At 40.6% G+C, this 21526-nt stretch overlaps 2 protein-coding genes across 2 annotated transcripts in view; one reads left to right on the plus strand and one right to left on the minus strand.

Annotated features, from left to right (window-relative positions):
* The window catches only part of ASB4 (ankyrin repeat and SOCS box containing 4), a 271537-nt gene that overhangs the window by 226984 nt on the left and 23027 nt on the right, over positions 1 to 21526 (minus strand). The window lies entirely within an intron of this gene.
* PON3 (paraoxonase 3) overlaps positions 1 to 21526 on the plus strand; it is a 37924-nt gene that overhangs the window by 13812 nt on the left and 2586 nt on the right. The window contains exons 4-8 of the mRNA XM_005909700.3: positions 2730 to 2895; positions 6455 to 6581; positions 18272 to 18472; positions 19963 to 20044; positions 20284 to 20412. Of these exons, the coding sequence (XP_005909762.1) occupies positions 2730 to 2895; positions 6455 to 6581; positions 18272 to 18472; positions 19963 to 20044; positions 20284 to 20412 (705 nt within the window). The remainder of the gene's footprint in view (positions 1 to 2729; positions 2896 to 6454; positions 6582 to 18271; positions 18473 to 19962; positions 20045 to 20283; positions 20413 to 21526) is intronic.

A 21526-nucleotide genomic window follows, 5' to 3' on the forward strand; every position in this document is an offset into this window, starting at 1 on the left:
TGAGAATGGATAAAACTGAAGAATAAACTGAGGTAGAAAGAAGGGAATGAGGAAATTCATGTTGAATGGCATGGATTTTTTTTCAGTGAAAAAGGAGGTAAAGTCATCCACTGAGAATACAGAAAGATGGTGTGGTCTATAAATCCAGAAGAGATACTTAGAGATACACAGTAGTTTACATATTAGAATAAACACAAATATTGATAAAGAATATTAAATGTCTGGTTGAAGTTGAGATGATAACTTCGTAGTGTTTTTCAACCTGATTTTAGACTGCTGCTGCTGCTGCTGCTAAGTCGTTTCAGTCATGTCTGACTCTGTGTGACCCCATATACAGCAGCCCACCAGGCTCCCCCATTCCTGGGATTCTCCAGGCAAGAACACTGGAGTGGGTTGCCATTTTCTTCTCCAATGCATGAAAGTGAAAAGTGAAACTGAAGTCTCTCAGTCATGTCCAAATATTAGAGACCCCATGGACTGCAGTCTACCAGGCTCCTCCGTCCATGGGATTTTACAAGAGCCCTATATAAAAGTTAGAACAGGGCAAAGAGATTTGATAGAGAATTTGATAAGGAAGCAGTGAGCAAAGAGTGAGTCTGTCTTAGAAGACAGGTTCTTAACTGATGATGGCAAGATTCGAGGTCTGGAAGCAGAAGTGCATAGCTCAGGGCTGTTAAAAGACACTTACTCTTTGGAAGAAAATCTGACAAACCTAGACAGTGTATTAAAAAGCAGAGACATCACTTTGCCAACAAAGGTGTGCATAGTCAAAGCTATGGTTTTTCCAGTAGTCATGTATGGATATGAGAGTTGGACCATAAAGAAGGCTGAGCACCAAAGAATTGATGCTTTTAAACTGTGGTGCTAGAGAAGACTCTTGAGAGTCCCTTGGACTGCAAGGAGATCAAACCAGTCAATCCTAAAGGAAATCAACCCTGAATGTTCATTGAAAGAACTGATGCTGAGCTGAAGCTCCAATACTTTGGCCACCTGCTGAGAAGAGCTGACTCAGCGGAAAAGACCCTGATGCTGGGAAAGATTAAGGGCAGGAGAAGGGCATGACAGAAGATGAGATGATTATATGACATCATCGACTCAATGGACAAGAGTTTGAGCAAAGTCCTGGAGATAGCAAAGGACAGGGAAGCCAGGCCTGCTGCAGCCATGGGGTTGCAAAGAGTCAGACATGACTTAGCAACTGAACAACAACAACAGGGGCATGCTGATCTGTCCTCTAGGTGTGGTCACTTAAGGAGGATGAATGATAGAGGGAATAGCCCTTCCACCGATGGGCTTCAGTGGCTGGTATTATCTGAGGAAAGCCAGGTTTCTCATAAGACTTAAGCATAGAAGGACTATTCTAAGAAAAGTTTGAAGATATAGGCAGAGTTATTTGCTGTAGCCCATGGGGTCACAGAGTTGGACACAACTGAGTGACTCAACAACAACAAATTTGGAACTGAAGACCTACTCTCCCAGAGATCAGGGGTGAAGCAATGGAAAGGCCAAGAATAGTATGAGTGTGTGTGTGTGTGTGTGTGTGTGTGTGTGTGTGTAAGAGAGGGAGGGAGGAAGGGGAGAGAGAGTGCAAGGGAGAAGTTAGAGTAGAAAGAAAGAGAAAGAAGGAAAGAATTTAAACTGGGTATAAGTAGACATGAGTGTACAAGAAAATATACAAGGTTGTTGATGTTTACATACATCAGAGTGATAGAGGAAGGATACAAGGAGGAAGTAGGCTGAGTTTTATAATTAGTATAGAATAAACCAATCCTAAGTTTTGACACAGTGACCTTGGATGCAGCAAAGGTCCAGTACATTCAGGACACCTATTATTGGTTGATAAATACCTGGTCCTTCCAGTAGAAACAGCCACTGTACAAGTTACTGGAATGAACGTTTTACAGTATTTGGAGAAAAGGATTCACATTCAAATCTTTGGACCAATCTGTAGGAACCAAACAGGTCAGAAATAGTCAACTCAATGAAACTGGTTCTCCTATTAATTCTTAACTAATCCTACCTTTGTCATTACATAATATAACAATGCAGGGTGTAACAATGCTCTCACCCTACATTGTTATATTATATAATGGCAAAGAGTAGGATCAGCTAAGAATTAATAGGAGAACCAGTTTCATGGCCACCTGATGCAAAGAGCTGACTCATTTGAAAAGACCCTGATGCTGGGAAAGATTGAGGGCAGGAGGAGAAGGGGACGACAGAGGATGAGATGGTTGGATGGCACCACCAACTCGATGGACATGGATTTGGGTGGACTCCGGGAGTTGGTGATGGACAGGAAGGCCTGGCGTGCTGCAGTTCATGGGGTCACAAAGAGTCGGACACGACTGAGCAACTGAACTGAACTGAACTGAGGGTGGGAGCAGTGCAATGAAACCATACACCCTAGGACTAGAAAGAACCTCAGTAATTAAATATTTTAACTTCCACATTTTATAAATAAGTAACCTGTAGCTTAGGCAGGTTAAGGGACTCAAACAAAGTTATTCAGCTTAGTCTCTTATATTATGCTCTTTGGCTTAACCTCCTCTCTCTATATATTAAAAACTGAAGATAGGTTCTTCCCATATTCCCATTCCCAATGGCTTGGATGACACTGGTAATCCTTCAAATCAGATAATGGCAACACCTGACAGTGTAAAAAAATCCCAGAAATCTATAAAAGAAATTTAGAGCTTTGAACATTTTTGTTTCTCTGTTTCTTAAAGGGATTAAAATATCCAGGCATGCCAGACCTTGCACCAGATGAGCCAGGACGAATCTTCTTGATGGATTTAAATGAGCAAAACCCTAGGGTCCAGGAATTAAACATCAGTGATGGTTTTGACAAAGCATCCTTTAATCCACATGGAATGAGTACTTTCATTGACAAAGGTAAAACCTGAATGCTTAAGAATAAGGGGAAATGAGGGAAATACCAAACCACTCATCCTCAAACTACCCAGCATGTATGTCAAAGGAGGGAAGATGCTATTTTACCATAAAGGTATATATTTGTGAGATAATAAATGTATATCAAAACACTTTTTTAATTGCATGAAAGAGGGGAAGATTAGATTGTGGTCAAACTCTCTTTCTCCTATTCCCTTTTCATCTCACCATCAAAACCAGTCTGAATGTTGTTCTCAGAAATCTAACATATAAATTAAAGACCCTTTGAAAATAATCATGTGACATCATGCTGCTGCTGCTGCTGCTAAGTCTCTTCAGTCATGTCCGACTCTGTGTGACCCCACAGACGGCAGCCCACTAGGCTCCCGGTCCCTGGGATTCTCCAGGCAAGAACACTGGAGTGGGTTGCCATTTCCTTCTCCAATGCATGAAAGTGAAAAGTGAAAGCGAAGATGTGACATTATAAAACAACATAAAAGAAAACAATGGATGAATTAGACATGATCAAAAATAAAATCTTCAGAAGATACAACCAGTATACCACGGGTAACTCTGCTCAAGGTTGTGTGGCAGCCTGGATGGGACAGAGTTTGGTGGATAATGGATACATGTATGTGTGTGGCTGAGTCCATTTGCTGTTCACTTTAAACTATCACAACATTGTTAATTGGCTATGCTCTAAGAAAAAGTAAAAAGTTTATTAAAAAATAATAAAATACCAGGTCATACACTTCTATTAAGATGAACTAAATAAAGAAAAAAACACCACCAAGGAAGTGAGATGGAATATTATTTGGCAATAAAAATAAATGAAGTACTGATGAACACCGTAAGCATTACCCTAAGTGAAAGAACTCAGTCACTAAATGCCACATGCTGTATGATTCCACTTATATTAAATGTCCAGAACAGGTACATTTATAGAGACAAAAAGTAGATTCATGGTTGGCAGGGACTCAGGAGAGTGGGGAATGGGGTGTGACAGCCAATGGATATGGGGTTTCTTTGGGGGAGTGATGAAAATATTCTGGAACTAGATAGTGGCTATGGCTAGACAACTCTGTGAATACATTAAAAACACTAAACTGTACATTTTCAAAGTGTGAGTTTAATGGCAAGTGAATTATATCTCAAAAAAGCTGTCACAGAAAACTGAGCATAATTATGAATACACTATATATATATGCTTTAAAATATTATTTTTCTTTATAGTGTATAAGTCCAGACTAACAATTTTTAAATATTTGTGTGTCTACAGAAGAATGAAACCTCTCTAGTAGTAATGACATGAAAAGGAGGAGAAATGAAAGTGTTGCAAATCAAAATTTTTGAATGAATGGTGTTTTAATTTTTCCAATTACATACTGGAGTTACAATGCATTGTTAAATATAAATTTGCTAGAGTAATTTCAGTGAGCAAAAAAATTATTAATAATTATCTCAGTCCACTTATCCAATTGATCTGTTTCATTCCTTTCATCTGAACCAATAGAGACTTGCTAATTTTTAAATAAATGGGTACGTTTTAAATAGCTCAAAGCTATTTTTGTTATTGTTCAGTCACTCAGTCATGTCCAACTCTTTGCGACCCCATCGACTGCAGCATACCAGGCTTCCCTGTTCTTTACCATCTCCTGGAGCTTGCTCAAACTCATGTCTATTGAGTCAGTGATGCCATCCAACCACCTCATCCTCTGTCGTCCACTTCTCCTCTTGCCTTCAATCTTCCTGTGCATCAGGGTCTTTTACTAAGTTAAATATTCCCCCTGAAATCTATAATAATATATGATGTGTATTTGCTTAGCAAGCTCTTCTTTAAAAGATAATTGTACCTAACAGTTTTATATTGTTCTTCAGTTCATAAAGTACTTTCATATATAATTTATTCCTCAAAATAAAACACTGGGCCCAACCTTGACTCTTCTGCTCTCCCTGCCCCATTCAGTTGACTATTTACAATGTTCTGTCCAATCCACCCCTCACAGAACTCTCCAAGCTGCTCACCTCTCCCTATCCTTCCTGCACCATCCCAGTCCAGATCCCCAGCATGTCTTTCCTAGATTCTGCAGTGGCCCCTGATGGTACTTGCCCTCTTATATCACTTCAAATCATTTTATAAGCAAGTAGTTATTTTCTGTGCAAATGTGGTCATGTCACTCCCTTCTAAAAATAATTCATCATATGATTCCCATCACTTTCAGAAGTGAAAGTTGTTGGTTTTTTTTTTTTTTTTTAAGCTAGGACCATTTACTGATTAATCCTCAGGCATATAATCAGGTTTTCAGAAGTTGAGTGTATTATTATTAACATCTTATTTTATTCGTTAGTGACCTCCCTTAATTATGTATTTAATTCACAAGGCCAAAACATTATACATAAATTGGCATGCATGAGAAGATAGAGAACAAAAGTCTTCTCACCAGGCATCTCTTAAATGAAAAAAAGGTCTTAAGAAGGGGGTAAAGCCAGGGCAGCACATATATTTTTCATGCTGTAACCAGCAAGAGTGTCTTGTTGAAGGGCGACGTGGGGACTAAATCCTACTTGTCCCCTGTCAAGTCCCTGGAACAGAGTTGGGTCAGACCAAAAGAAAGGTTCATCTGTGAGGGAGCACTTTTCCTTAATTCAGATAAAGCTGCCCATGTGTTTCAGGGGCCCTGAGGATAAGCCCCACATCTCAGAGCTCCAGCTTCCAGCTTGCTCTACTGCATAACTGGAAACCCCAAGAAGGGAACTGAGGAGATGAATGCAGATCCAGTCCTGAGTGGAAGCATGGGCCCAGGTTTTTTCAAACTCTGGAGCTCATCTGATTTAGAGCTCCTGGTAAGTTAGAAAAGACTACTCTGACAAGCCAGAGTACCTTAATCTGGTTCACATCACAGCAGTTCACATTCCAGTATGAGAACAGACAGGTGAACATTCCTGAAGCTGGTTATAACCTAGAACTGGCTAATCTATCTTCTCCTACACTCATATTTACATTTCACATCCGTTGGGTTCACAAATAAATACCGTTTCTGCAACCTCAGGTAGGGTGACTTGTGTTAGAGGTTCATTCTCCAACTGGGAGGTGTTTGATATGTTTACTCAGGCCTGATACCTCTTGAATGTGTGTTGCAATGTAGGCTTTTCTCATAGAAAAGAATTCTCAGGAAAGCTTCATTTGCCTGTACCCACTTCTGTTTGTTGAAGGGCCACTTGGGGAAACCACATCTATGTTTATGCACCATGGTAGCTCTGCGGCTTCCTGTTAGAGAGGATGTGCAGGTGAGGTTGAAGGGAGCATTGCAGAAATATCTGGGCTTGACTTTGCCATTGGGTGTTGGTAAAATTGCTCATAAGTCATTAACCTACTGAGTGTCAGTTTCTTCAATAAAAGGGGGATTCTGGCATTTGTTTGACTTACATCAGATGGGTTGTGGGGATCAGATACAAGATGTGTATAAGAAAAATCCTTGGACATAATCAAATTCTATACTATGTCTAAAATAGTTGAAATAGAAGCCAACTTCTTGGAAATTATGCCTTTTTTCCAATTTAGACCAAACTGTATATCTTTATGTTGTGAACCATCCCCACATGGACTCCACCGTGGAGATATTTAAATTTGAAGAACAACAACGTTCTTTGGTATACCTGAAAACTATAAAACACGAACTTCTCAAAAGGTATGGAATTATTTTGCACTTCTATTTATTTTGCGCCTCTGCTGTGTGCTTTGTTTTCTTAGTTCAGCAGGCTGTCTTATTATTTTTATTATTTTTTATTTTTTTGGAGGCTAATTACTTTACAATATTGTATTGGTTTTGTCATACATTGACATGAATCCACCACAGGTGTACATGTATTCCCCATCCTGAATGCCCCTCCCACCTCCCTCCCCATCCCATCCCTCTGGGTCATCCCAGTGCACCAGCCCCAAGCACCCTGTATCATGCATGGAACCTGGACTGGTGATCCATTTCACATATGATAATATACATGTTTCAATGCCATTCTCCCAAATCATCCCACCCTTGCCCTCTCCCAAGAGTCCAAAAGACTGTTCTACACATCTATGTCTCTTTTGCTATCTCTCATACAGGGTTATCATTACCATCTTTCTAAATTCCATATATATGCGTTAGTATACTGTATTGGTGTTTTCCTTTCTGGCTTACTTCACTCTGTATAATAGGCTCCAGTTTCATCCACCCCAATAGAACCGATTCAAATGTATTCTTTTTAATAGCTGAGTAATATTCCGTTGTGTATATGTACCACAGCTTTCTTATCCATTCGTCTGCTGATGGACATCTAGGTTGCTTCCATGTCCTGGCTATTATAAACAGTGCTGCGATGAACACTGGGGTACACATGTCTCTTTCGATTCTGGTTTCCTTGGTATGTATGCCCAGCAGTGGGATTGCTGGGTCATCAGATCAGATGAGTCACTCAGTCATGTCCGACTCTTTGCAACCCCATGAATCGCAGCATGCCAGGCCTCCCTGTCCATCACCAGCTCCCGGAGTTCACACAGACTCACGTCCATCGAATCAGTGATGCCATCCAGCCATCTCCTCCTCTGTTGCCCCCTTCTCCTCCTGCCCCCAATCTCTCCCAGCATCAGAGTCTTTTCCAATGAGTCAACTCTTTGCATGAGGTGGCCAAAGAACTGGAGTTTCAGCTTTAGCATCATTCCTTCCAAAGAAATCCCAGGGCTGATCTCCTTCAGAATGGACTGGTTGGATCTCCTTGCAGTCCAAGGGACTCTCAAGAGTCTTCAACACCACAGTTCAAAAGCATCAATTCTTCGGCGCTCAGCCTTCTTCACAGTCCAACTCTCACATCCATACATGACCACAGGAAAAACCATAGCCTTGACTAGACGAACCTTTGTTGGCAAAGTAATGTCTCTGCTTTTGAATATGCTATCTAGGTTGGTCATAACTTTCCTTCCAAGGAGTAAGCGTCTTTTAATTTCATGGCTGCAGTCACCATCTGTAGTGATTTTGGAGCCCAGAAAAATAAAGTCTGACACTGTTTCCCCATCTATTTCCCGTGAAGTAGTGGGACCGGATGCCATGATCTTTGTTTTCTGAATGTTGAGCTTTAAGCCAACTTTTTCACTCTCCACTTTCACTTTCATCAAGAGGCTTTTGAGTTCCTCTTCAGTTTCTGCCATAAGGGTGGTGTCATCTGCATATCTGAGGTTATTGATATTTCTCCTGGCAATCTTGATTCCAGCTTGTGTTTCTTCCAGTCCAGCGTTTCTCATGATGTACTCTGCATATAAGTTAAATAAACAGGGTGACATATGGCAGTTCTATTTCCAGTTTTTTAAGGAATCTCCACACTGTACTCCATGGTGGCTGTACTAGTTTACAGTCCCACCCACAGTGTAAGAGGGTTCCCTTTTTTCCACACCCTCTCCAGCATTTATTGCTTGTAAACTTTTGGAGAGCAGCCATTCTGACTGGCATGAAATGGTACCTCATTATGGTTTTGATTTGCATTTCTCTAATAATGAATGATATTGAGCATCTTTTCATGTGTTTGTTAGCCATCTGTATGTCTTCTTTGGAGAAATGTTTAGTTCTTTGGCCCATTTTTTGACTGGGTCATTTATTTTTCTGGAATTGAGCTGCAGGAGTTGCTTGTATATTTTTGAGATTAATTCTTTGTCAGTTGCTTTGTTTGCTATTATTTTCTCCCATTCTGAAGGCTGTCTTTTCACCTTGCTTATAGTTTCCTTTGTTGTGCAGAAGCTTTTAATTTCAATTAGGTCCCATTTGTTTATTTTTGCTTTTATTTCCAATATTCTGGGAGGTGGATCATAGAGGATCCTGCTGTGATTTATGTTGGAGAGTGTTTTGCCTATGTTTTCTTCTAGGAGTTTTATAGTTTCTGGCCTTACATTTAGATCTTTAATCCATTTTGAGTTTATTTTTGTGTATGGCATCAGAAAGTGTTCTAATTTCATTTTTTTACAAGTCATTGACCAGTTTTCCCAGCACCACTTGTTAAAAAGATTGCCTCCTTTGTCAAAGATAAGGTGTCCATACGTGCATGGATTCATCTCTGGGCTTTCTATTTTGTTCTATTGATCTATATTTCTGTCTTTGTGCCAGTACCATACTGTCTTGATGACTGTGGCTTTGTAGTAGAGCCTGAAGTCAGGTAGGTTTATTCCTCCAGTTCCATTCTTCTTTCTCAAGATTGCTTTGGCTATTCGAGGTTTTTTGTATTTCCATACAAATTGTGAAATTCTTTATTCTAGTTCTGTGAAAAATACCATTGGTAGCTTGATAGGGATTGCATTGAATCTATAGATTGCTTTGGGTAGTATACTCATTTTCACTATATTTATTCTTCCGATACATGAACGCGGTATATTTCTCCATCTATTAGTGTCCTCTTTGATTTCTTTCACCAGTGTTTTATAGTTTTCTATATATAGGTCTTTAGTTTCTTTAGGTAGATATATTCATAAGTATTTTATTATTTTCATTGCAGTGGTGAATGGAATTGTTTCCTTAATTTCTCTTTATGTTTTCTCATTGTTAGTGTATAGGAATGCAAAGGATTTCTCTGTGTTGATTTTATATCCTGCAACTTTACTATATTCATTAATTAGCTCTAGTAATTTTCTGGTGGAGTCTTTAAGGTTTTCTATGTATAGGATCATATCATCTGCAAACAGTGAGAGTTTTACTTCTTCTTTTCCAATCTGGATTCCTTTTATATCTTTTCCTGCTCTGATTGCTGTGGCAAAAACTTCCAAAACTATGTTGAATAGTAGTGGTGAGAGTGGGGGTACACTTGTCTTGTTCCTGACTTTAGGGGAAATGGTTTCAATTTTTCACTATTGATAATTTTTGCTGCAGGTTTGTCATATATAGCTTTTATTATGTTGAGGTATGTTCCTTCTATTCCTGGCTTCTGGAGAGTTTTTATCATAAATGGATGCTGAATTTTGTCAAAGGCTTTCTCTGCATCTATTGAGATAATCATATGGTTTTTATTTTTCAATATGTTAATGTGGTATATTACATTGATTGATTTGCAGATATTGAAGAATCCTTGCATCCCTGGGATAGAGCCCAATTGGTCATGATGTATGATCTTTTTAATATGTTGTTGGATTCTGTTTGCTAGAATTTTGTTAAGGATTTTTGCATCTATGTTCATCAGTGATATTGGCCTGTAGTTTTCTTTTTTTGTGGCATCTTTTTCAGGTTTTGGTATTAGGGTGATGGTGGCCTCATAGAATGAGTTTGGAAGTTTACTTTCCTTTGCAATTTTCTGGAAGATTTTTGAGTAGGATAAGTGTTAGCTCTTCTCTAAAGAGCAGGCTATCTTAAACTTTTGTTTTGAAGTGTTTTGTTTTTTTTTTTTCTCCTAAACCTTTCTAAAGGTTCCCATGGTGACACTGCCCTGCACCTCACTAGAAATTGCTGTGTTTAGTACTGAATATCTCTAACTTTTGGAAAGCATTTTAATCCTATAAAGGTGCTCATTTAGATTCCCAAACTCTAATTCCATCTTTGGTAACACAGCAGTGCAGTACCTGCTATTGGACTCTTTAAACACCCACACCCTCTAGTTGTCCTTGTAGGTTGTAATCTGAAAGCCACACCCACTGGGTGTTATAACCAGCCTCCAGAAGGACCATTCCTTTGTTCAATCAAAGCTTTAAAGTAGAATTTGAAGGGGGGGGGGGGGAAGGCCTGGAGGCACATATACAAATTCACACTTATCAAATGTTGACTATGTGCCAGGCATTGTGCCAAAATACCTGATCCACCTCTTCTCACAACTGCCTTTAGTAACAGCAATAGTAAACACACTTAGAGCAGTTTAGGGCCAAGTTACTTCCCCAAGTTATATAACTTGTAAGTGGCTGAATTAGGTGTAAACCTTGACCCATCTGAATTCAAAGCTGGGCTGTTACTCACTGTAGTGAACATCTTTGAGAAAAATTCTAAGTTTTTTTATGGGCTAGGTTGCCTGTTCCGAGCCTGTAATGAACTACAAAGAATCTTTTATAAAACAGACTCAGCATTAAAAGACTGGTTCTAAAACAGTAGAGGTACATCTTCGCCTCAGGTAGACGAGTAGGGAAAGCAAAGGAATGAAATTCATCTTCTCTCCTTTGCTCTCTTTCTCAACGACATATTTTAATGTCTCCAAACAGAATTAGGGGGCAACAAAAGCAGAGGGGAGGAAGTAAGAGAACTTAACGTTGTTGACTTCTCCCATGATGTGTCGTGTTGGGTTCTGAGGCATGGTGGGGACTAGGACTGCCACAAGGTAACTGAGAAACTGTGGACCAACCCCTTAACCTGTGCTTCAGTGTTCTTCAGCAAAATGGGGATTTTCTCACAGGCCTGATTACCTACCTGGTGATTGTGAGGATCAAATGCAACAACGTCATCTCATGGGACTAGCTCCTCGGCATAGCTGGAGGGAAAACTCGAGACACAATTCCTTTATTAGGGAGGACCACCCCAGGATACAAAAATCAGAGACCAACCTGAGGCAGGGGAAGGGCAGTGTCATAGGTTGAACTGTGTCCCTTCAAAAAGATAAGTTGAAATTTTAACCCCCTTCCCATACATCAAAACATGACCTTATTTGGAAATAGGATGTTTGTAGATGTAATTAGTTAAGATGAGGCTATTTTAGAGCCTGCCTTTAATCCAATACAATTGATGTCCTTAGAAGAAGACAGACAGCAAATGAGACAACAAATCTCTGTTCTTAAGCCTCCCAGCTTGTGGTAACCTTTTTACAGCAGCACTATTCACAAGAGACTATGCCAAAGCCTTTGACTGTGTGGATCACAATAAACTGTGGGAAATTCTGAAAGAGATGGGAATACCAGACCACCTGACCTGCCTCCTAAGAAATCTGTATGCAGGTCAGGAAGCAACAGTTAGAACTGGACATGGAACAACAGACTGGTTCCAAATAGGGAAAGGAGTATGTCAAAGCTATATGTTGTTACCCGGCTTATTTAACTTATATGCAGAATACATCACAAGAAACGCTGGGCTGGAGGAAGCACAAGCTGGAATCAAGATTTCAGGAGAAATATCAATAACCTCAGATATACAGATGACACCATCCTTATGGCAGAAAGCAAAGAAGAACTAAAGAGCCTTTTGATAAAAGTAAAAGAGGAGAGTGAAAAAGTTGGCTTAAAACTCAACATTCAGAAAACTAAGATCATGGCATCTGGTCCCATCACTGCATGGCAAATAGATAGGGAAACAATGACAGACTTTATTTTTGGGGCCTCTAAAATTACTGCAGATGGTGACTGCAGCCATGAAATTAAAAGACGCTGACTCCTTGGAAGAAAAGCTATGACCAACCTAGACAGCATATTCAAAAGCAGAGACATTACTTTGCCAACAAAGGTCCATCTAGTCAAAGCTATGGTTTTTCTAGTTATCATTTATGGATGTGAGAGTTGTACTATAAAGAAAGCTGAGCACTTAATAATTGATGCTTTTGAACTGTTGTGTTGGAGATACTCTTAGAGTCCCTTGGACTGCAAGGAGATCCAACCAGTCACTGACTTATTGGAAAAGACCTGATGCTGGGAAAGATTGAAGGCAGGAGGAGAAGGGGACGACAGAGGATGAGATGGTTGGATGGCATCACTGACTCAATGGACATGAGTTTGAGTAAACTCTGGGAGTTGGTGATGGACAGGGAGGCCAGGCGTGCTACAGTTCATGGGGTTGCAAAGAGTCAAACACGACTGAGCAACTAAACTGAACTGAACAAATACAGAAGAGAGTCTATAGTAAATATATTTGTCCAGCCAGCCACTGCTAAGTGTGACTGACTACTTGAAATCATGCGATTGCCCTCCAACAAGCAACACAGGCATCATTTCAAGACAGTCTAGTCAAGATAAGAAAGGAAGAGGAATTTACCCACCAGCCCCATCTTTCAGTAGTCAAAGGTTTGCTTCAAGGGTTGTTAATTCCTACACATAGCTCCTTACGCAGGCAAATCTGGTGATATCCTGTGCTTTGATAACAATCTGGAAGCCTGGAAGTAGGAGTAAGAGGCCCATAACAGACATGCGCAAGGCACTAGAAGGGTACACTGTGGAATTATGTCAGGTCCCATGCAGAGCAGGGTGAAGCAGTGCCAGCTGGAACAGAGCAGGTGGGCTTTGAGGACTTTGAGAGATGCCCTGATAAACACAATGACAAGGCATTTCAAGAGGTGGCAGAAAGTGCTACAGGACATATTATGAGGGAGTTTAACTTAATCTATGGTGTTGGGCAATACCTCTTGGAAGAAGGACTGCATAAACTGAGACCTAAAAGAGAAGTAGCCCAACAAACTTGGGAAAATCATTATACACCAAAACCTCAAAGTAGCTCCTGATTCATCCAAATTTTTCTTTCCTGAATTAAGTCTAAACTTGTATAGGTGTAACTGAATCACTTTGTTATACACCTGCAACTAACATCATTGTTAACTGACTATACTCTAATATAAAATAAAAAATTTAAAAATCATGTATACCATGGGAAAGGGTGGCACATTAAACTTATTGACATATTGTATATTTTACAAAGTTGCTGCATAAAGGAGCTTCACACACACACACAAAGTTCCATTGTTTTTCTTGCATTTTTTTTCAAGTCATCTCTCTTTTTCTTTTCCAAAATGGAACTGACTTTGTTTTTATTGACTTTTGTTGTAAGAGTAAGACTTGCTTCATTTAAAATTTTTAATGGTATTGAAGAACATAAATAAGAAAGAATAACACTCATAATCCCACCTATGCAGAGAAAGTATAAAGGTCAGACTGCTTTGGGTCTTGGTACAATAATAGAAAAGAAAACCCCTAACTCTTTCACAGCTCAAACCATAAAGTTGTTTCGTTTTCTCACTCATGCTATGTCCACTGTAGATTCCGGAAGTCAGTTGTATGGTGTCCGCATGTAGAACCCTAAGAGGACCACACTTTATCAGAAAAGTTGCTGGTTACTGTGGGAGAGTGAGGGAAGCATTCTGGCTCTCAAAGACTCCCATCTCAGAAGCTAATATATCATTTCATTTTCATTGGCCAGAGCAAGTCACATGGCTGTGCCTAACTCCAAGGGCATGGAGAAGCCTAATTCAAGAAAGAAGAGAACCAGAACTGCATTATGACCACCACAGATAACTACTATTAACATTCACAAGCTAACAGATTTAGATTTGGGGTTTATCTGTAAACTTATCTGTTTTTGCTGACTCCTATGGAAGGGAAAGGACTGTGATCCACCCGGGAAGTCCCTTCCCTTCCATCAGATCAGATCAGATCACTCACTCAGTCACGTCCGACGCTTTGCTGCCCATGAATCACAGCATGCCAGGCCTCCCTGTCCATAACCAACTCCCGGAGTTCACACAGACTCACGTCCATCGAGTCAGTGATGCCATCCAGCCATCTCATCCTCTGCCATCCCCTTCTCCTCTTGACTCCAATCCCTCCCAGCATCAAGTCTTTTCCAATGAGTCAACTCTTTGCATGAGGTGGACAAAGTACTGGACTTTCAGCTTTAGCATCATTCCTTCCAAAGAAATCCCAGGGCTGATCTCCTTCAGAATGGACTGGTTGGATCTCCTTGCAGTCCAAGGGACTCTCAAGAGTCTTCTCCAAAACCACAGTTCAAAAGAATCAATTCTTCGGCGTTTAGCCTTCTTCACAGTCCAACTCTCACATCCATACATGACCACAGGAAAAACCATAGCCTTGACTAGATGGACCTTTGTTGGCAAAGTAATGTCTCTGCTTTTGAATATGCTATCTAGGTTGGTCATAACTTTCCTTCCAAGGAGTAAGCGTCTTTTAATTTAATGGCTGCAGTCACCATCTGTAGTGATTTTGGAGCCCAGAAAAATAAAATCTGACACTGTTTCCACTGTTTCTCCATCTATTTCCCATGAAGTGATGGGACCGGATGCCATAATCTTCATTTTCTGAATGTTGAGCTTTAAGCCAACTTTTTCACTCTCCACTTTTACTTTCATCAAGAGGCTCTTTAGTTCCTCCTCACTTTCTGCCATAAGGGTGGTGTCATCTGCATATCTGAGGTTATTGATATTTCTCCTGGCAATCTTGATTCCAGCTTGTGCTTCTTCCAGTCCAGCGTTTCTCATGATGTACTCTGCATATAAGTTAAATAAGCAGGGTGACAATATACAGCCTTGACGAACTCCTTTTCCTATTTGGAAGCAGTCTGTTGTTCCATGTCCAGTTCTAACTGTTGCTTCCTGACCTGCATACAAATTTCTCAAGAGGCAGATCAGGTGGTCTGGTATTCCCATCTCTTTCAGAATTTTCCACAGTTTATTGTGATCCACACAATCAAAGGCTTTGGCATAGTCAATAAAGCAGAAATAGATGTTTTTCTGGAACTCTCTTGCTTTTTCCATGATCCAGCAGATGTTGGCAATTTGATCTCTGGTTCCTCTGCCTTTTCTAAAACCAGCTTGAACATCTGGAAGCTCACGGTTCACATATTGCTGAAGCCTGGCTTGGAGAATTTTGAGCATTACTTTACTAGCATGTGAGATGAGTGCAATTGTGCAGTAGTTTGAGCATTCTTTGGCATTGCCTTTCTTTGGGATTGGAATGAAAACTGACCTTTTCCAGTCCTGTGGCCACTGCTGAGTTTTCCAAATTTGCTGGCATATTGAGTGCAGCACTTTCACAGCATCATCTTTCAGGATTTGGAATAGCTCAACTGGAATTCCATCACCTCCACTAGCTTTGTTCGTAGTGATGCTTTCTAAGGCCCACTTGACTTCACATTCCAGATGTCTGGATCTAGGTGAGTGATCACACCATCGTGATTATCTGGGTCGTGAAGATCTTTTTTGTACAGTTCTTCTGTGTATTCTTGCCATCTCTTCTTAATATCTTCTGCTTCTGTTAGGTCCATACCATTTCTGTCCTTTATCGAGCCCATCTTTGCATGAAATGTTCCTTCGGTATCTCTGATTTTTGAAGAGATCCCTAGTTTTTCCCATTCTGTTGTTTTCCTCTATTTCTTTGCATTGATTGCTGAAGAAGGCTTTCTTATCTCTTCTTGCTATTCTTTGGAACTCTGCATTCAGATGTTTATATCTTTCCTATTCTTTGCTTTTCACTTCTCTTCTTTTCACAGCTATTTGTAAGGCCTCCTGAGACAGCCATTTTGCTTTTTTGCATTTCTTTTCCATGGGGATGGTCTTGATCCCTGTCTCCTGTACAATGTCATGAACCTCATTCCATAGTTCATCAGGCACTCTATCTATCAGATCTAGGCCCTTAAATCTATTTCTCACTTCCACTGGATAATCATAAGGGATTTGACTGAGGTCATACCTGAATGGTCTAGTGGTTTTTCCTACTTTCTTCAATTTACGTCTGAATTTGGCAATAAGGAGTTCATGGCCTGAGCCACAGTCAGCTCCTGGTCTTGTTTTTGCTGACTGTATAGAGCTTCTCCATCTTTGGCTGCAAAGAATATAATCAATCTGATTTCGGTGTTGACCATCTGGTGATGTCCATGTGTAGAGTCATCTCTTGTGTTGTTGGAAGAGGGTGTTTGTTATGACCAGTGCATTTTCTTGGCAAAACTCTATTAGTCTTTGCCCTGCTTCATTCCATATTCCAAGGCCAAATTTGCCTGTTACTCCAGGTGTTTCTTGACTTCCTACTTATGCATTCCAGTCCCCTATTATGAAAAGGACATCTTTTTTGGGTGTTAGTTCTAAAACACCTTGTAGGTCTTCATAGAACCGTTCCACTTCAGCTTCTTCTGAGTTACTGGTTGGGGCACAGATTTGGATTACTGTGATATTGAATGGTTTGCCTTGGAAATGAACAGAGATCATTCTGTCGTTTTTGAGATTGCATCCAACTACTGCATTTTGGACTCTTTTGTTGATCATGATGGCCACTCCATTTCTTCTGAGGGATTCCTGCCCACAGTAGTAGATATAATGGTCATCTGAGTTAAATTCACCCATTCCAGTCCATTTCAGTTCGCTGATTCCTAGAATGTCGACATTCACTCTTGCCATCTCCTGTTTGACCACTTCCAATTTGCCTTGATTCATGGACCTGACATTCCAGGTTCCTATGCAATATTGCTCTTTACAGCATTGGACCTTGCTTCTATCACCAGTCACATCCACAGCTGGGTATTCTTTTTGCTTTGGCTCCATCCCTTCATTCTTTCTGGAGTTATTTCTCCACTGATCTCCAGTAGCATATTGGGCACCTACTGACCTGGGGAGTTTCTCTTTCAGTATCCTATCATTTTGCCTTTTCATACTGTTCATGGGGTTTTCAAGGCAAGAATACTGAAGTGGTTTGCCATTCCCTTCTCCAGTGGACCACATTCTGTCAGATCTCTCCACCATGACCCGCCCATCTTGGGTTGCCCCACACAGCATGGCTTAGTTTTATTGAGTTAGACAAGGCTGTGGTCCTAGTGTGATTAGATTGACTAGTTTTCTGTGAGTATGGTTTCAGTGTGTCTGCCCTCTGATGCCCTCTTGCAATACCTACCATCTTAGTTGGGTTTCTCTTAACTTGGGTGTGGGGTATCTCTTCACGGCTGCTGCAGCAAAGCACAGCCATTGCTCCTTACCTTGGATGAGGGTTATCTCCTCACCGCCGCCCTTCCTGACCTTCAATGTGGGATAGCTCCTCTAGGCCCTCCTGCACCCATGCAGCCAGGGCTCCTTGGACCTGGGGTTGGTCCTCCCAGCCACCGCCCCTGGCCTCAGGCATGCAGTTGCTCCTCCCGGCCGCCGCCCCTGGCCTCGGGCTTGGGGCTGGGATATCTCCTTCCGGCTGCCGCCCCTGACCTCCTACGCAAGGTAACTCCTCTCATCGCCGCCCCTGACCTTGGACGTGGGGTAACTCCTCTTGGCTGCTGCCCTTCAGGCATGGGGTCCTCCCGGCTTCTGCCCCTGATCTCGGATGTGGGGTGGCTCCTCTTGGCCACGCTTTAGTGTGCCCATTGTGGCCGCCTGCGCTTTAGCGCGCCCGTCGCGGCCACCCTTCCATAGGAGTCAGCAAAAACAGATAAGTTTACAGATAAACTCCAAATCTAACTCTGTTAACTTGTGAATGTAAATAGTAGTTATCTGTGGTGGTCATGAGTGAGACAACAACAAGTGGCTAAAAGAAAACCCATCAGGGCAATGAAAAGTCATGCGCTATTTGTGGAATTCTTTAATCCAGACTAGTTCTTGTACAATTCTTCAAGCTGATGAATTATTGGTCTTTGAGATTTCATGATTTTAATTAGTCCATGGTTTGTTGGTTTTCCCTCTCTCTCTTTTTTTTTTTTCATTTTAGTGTGAATGATATTGTGGTTCTCGGACCAGAACAGTTCTATGCCACCAGAGACCACTATTTTACCAACTTCTTCTTGGTGCTATTAGAGTGGTTCATGGATCTTCGCTGGACTCAGGTGCTCTTCTACAGCCCAAAAGAGGTTAAAGTGGTGGCCAGAGGATTTAGTTCTGCCAATGGAATTACAATCTCACTAGACAAGAAGTAAGCTCTTTTATGAATTTTCAACCATTTACCCTTGATGTTCTTGTGGACTCCATCCCTGAAGAAGTGGTTACTTCTTGAGGCTTAAGTACTCAATACATGTGTGCGGGGATCCAGTGTGGTGAGGGGTCACACTCAATGTGTGATCTTAAGCCACCACTGCCCTTGTGCACATAAGGCTCCCCCAATAAAATGAAGGATCTGGACTCATGGATATGAGGTCCTTGTTTCAAATTCTTTTTTTTTTTTAATAGAGGGAAAAGGATATATGTTTTCTTGTTTAACAAAATGAATTAAATATATGAAGCTTCAGCTCAAACTCTATATAAAATTACAGAGGTCTGGGGCCATGGGTTGTGGGGTGATGGGTGCCTGGTCCCAGGGTGAGTATCCAGCATGGCCACAAGGCCAGGTGGGTCTTGGGCTCCAGGAGAGGACAAGTCTCTGTGGCCCAGCATTCTTTTTATCATTGTTAATATTATTATCTTAATTTTTTAAATTTCAAGGGCCCCGTCTTTCTGGCCATGGGAGGCTAGGTGAGACAGGAGGCTGGCTGGGATGGGAGGCACACCCAGCCTGCCCCAGCCTGTCAGGGCAGTGACTAGGACTGCTCTGCCCTACCCCCTGGCCCAGATACTGGTGGACTCCTGGACACCCGGGACAGGTGGTAGCAAAAAGAGCCTGGGCAGGGACATAGGCAGGCAGGCATAGTTTGTTCCAAATTCTTGTGTGACTAAAAAGGAGAATAAATGCACAATACCTCTATTCTTTAAGAGGCCAGAAGGACTTTAGCTAAGTTAACTTATACTAAGTTCCATTACCCAAAAGTTCTTATTAGAGAGGGAGGCCCAACTTAGACTGGGCACTGTGATTGTATAAGTGGCAGACTTCCTTTCATACTACAGCAGACTTTTCTATGAGAAAATGCTATTTTATGCAGTATAAAATTTTATGAGAAACATTCTTTTAAAGTGTTTTAAAATGGAACGTTATTTAAAAAGAAGAGTACCATGAATATTAAATGTAATGGTAAGATAGTAAGTAGAGATGATCCCTGTGGAAAACAATTCTAAGTATTCTCCCTCTTTTTAAAAAATGATTGTGACTGAGTTTCATGATCATCTGTTACATCTTTTCAAGCACTAGTTTCAAGCACTAGAAGTAGCGAATCTATTGGCCTTACAAGAGATCCACTTACCTCCATTTGATTTAAAGAATAAAGTGTGACTCTGTTAACTAATGAGACTGAGCCAGTATGTCATTTGGAAACACCAATTCCATTGCCTTTCGTCAAATTTCATATTCAAAGCTTATTAAAGTACTTCAAAAGTATTAAACATACTACTCCATTATCTTTCACTGTGGTTTATAGCAAGGTATTGCACGGGCATGTTGAGCTATTGTGAATTTGTATACTTCTTTTCCAAAATAAGAGTTAGTGTCATCTTTCATTATTACTTGCTTAAATGTCAATGTTGTTTACTTCAAAGGTATATCTATGTAGCTGATGTATCAGATAAGAACATTCATGTTATGAAAATACATGACAACTGGGATTTAACTCAACTCAAGGTAACAGGACCCTGGTTTCCCATACAACATGTTCCATTAGCTCCCAAGCTTGACCTGGGAATGTACTTCTTGAATGAAGGAAATGAGACTATTTTAGAAGAATGATGGTGACATTATGTTTGCACTTAGAAAATTCAGTAGCAAAAATACCAATTTGGGGAGCCAGAAGGAGCTGGTAGGAGGAAGGTGGGAGGGATGAAAGTCAGAACAATGTTTCACTGCTTCCTCTTCATTGGAAGGTAATCCAGTTGGACACCTTAGTGGATAACTTAACTGTTGATCCTGACACGGGAGATATTTTGGCAGGATGCCATCCTAATGCTATCAAGCTGCTGATGTATAACACCGAGGATCCTCCAGGGTCAGAAGTAAGTTCTTAGACTTACCTGAACTGCAGGGGAAAGCTGCAAGAACAAATAATGTGTGGAGGTGACTTGGGAGAATTTAGCAGGCTATATGTGATGTTCCAGAACTGAACAAATTCTGCATATGGAAAGAGTAAGATTTGGGACAGGCTGGGGAGATACAGCCCATTAACCCTTTCAAGTCACCTGGTGCCCATTAACCATCAGTGCTAAACAACATATCCCATCCATGCAAAAGCTATACTTGTTTTTGGAAATCATGGGTACCAGTCTGTGGCCCAGGGAATTGGGGAACCCTGGTTTAAATGATCCTGATTAAACCCTGGTTTAAATGTAATCTCAAAACAAAATTAGATTTTGCCAGCAGTTCTATTATATATGATAGTGCTAAAGAATGTCTCATTTTAAAGATGTTATTTTAAATCTCTTCCAAAACAATATCATACACCATTGAATTTTATATGGCATTAAAAACAACAGCATAAAGTATTGCAATTTCTACAGCATTATGCTTAAGAATAAAAAAATCTCTAGTGAATTTAAATACCGATATAAATTCTTGGCACACATACTATGAGAGATTTATTCCCCCAAATTATTGAGCACTTATAATGCACTAGACTTTGTTCTCATACTTGGAATATCCATCAGAAAACAAAGCATACCAAGATCCCTACTGTTAGGGAGGGAGATACTCATGAACAATAAGCATCAGAAATAAGTAAATTATATATTAATAGTAAGTTTTAAGTTGGAAAGTTCTATGGAAGAAAAAGCATAACAGTAAAAGGGATCAGGACTGCTGTGAACAGAGGGACAGCAGGTCTTAGTAAATACAGAGACCAAGACAGACCTCACTGAGAAGGTAAGATTCTAACAAAGATATAATGTTTGTATCTAGGTTTGTGGTGTTGGGAAATTGAGCCTCAAATGCCACCCTGATAATTGGTCCAGTGGGTAAAGAAAACATACTGCTTCCAAAATTGCTATTCTTTAGTTTTTTTTTTTTTTTTTTAATTTGTTTCTTGAGACTTCCTGGCAATCCACTGGTTAAGATTCTGTGCTTCCAATGCAGGGGCTCACACTTGATCCCTGGTTGGGGAACTAAGATCCCATA

The sequence above is a fragment of the Bos mutus genome, chromosome 4 (assembly GCF_027580195.1).
Source record: "Bos mutus isolate GX-2022 chromosome 4, NWIPB_WYAK_1.1, whole genome shotgun sequence".
Taxonomy (NCBI): Eukaryota; Metazoa; Chordata; class Mammalia; order Artiodactyla; family Bovidae; genus Bos; species Bos mutus.